Consider the following 375-nt stretch of genomic DNA (forward strand, 5'->3'; position numbering starts at 1 on the left):
GAGCCGTGGGGGCCTCCAGGCCGTGGACCCTCATGGGGACCCGTCGTGCCTGCTCACACCCCCAGGCACACCGCTGGGCCTGGACCCCGCGGCTCCCGACTGGCCCGAAGGCAGCAGTGCCTGCGGGAGGGCGCTCCCGGAAGGGCGGAGGACGGGGCCCGGCGGCCCGCGGGGCGCCTCCTGGGAAGGTGAGCCCACCAGCCTGCCCTGCGCCCCGGCGGTTCCCTCAGGGTCCTTCCCCCGCGGAGTCGGGCGGCATGTTTGGCTGGGCTGTCAGCGTCGCCCCTGAGCGCCTGTCACCCTGGAGCACAAGATGGGCCCTAGGGTGGGGGGCCGGAGAGGGCGCTCGGGCAGTGTGGTGGAACGGACGACTGC

At 75.2% G+C, this 375-nt stretch overlaps 1 protein-coding gene across 1 annotated transcript in view; it reads left to right on the top strand.

Annotated features, from left to right (window-relative positions):
* The window catches only part of RADIL (Ras association and DIL domains), a 53,202-nt gene that overhangs the window by 50,538 nt on the left and 2,289 nt on the right, over positions 1-375 (top strand). The window contains 2 exon segments of the mRNA XM_010845800.1: positions 20-188; positions 291-325. Of these exon segments, the coding sequence (XP_010844102.1) occupies positions 20-188; positions 291-325 (204 nt within the window).

The sequence above is a fragment of the Bison bison genome, unplaced genomic scaffold (assembly GCF_000754665.1).
Source record: "Bison bison bison isolate TAMUID 2011002044 unplaced genomic scaffold, Bison_UMD1.0 scf7180017864223, whole genome shotgun sequence".
NCBI lineage: Eukaryota > Metazoa > Chordata > Mammalia > Artiodactyla > Bovidae > Bison > Bison bison.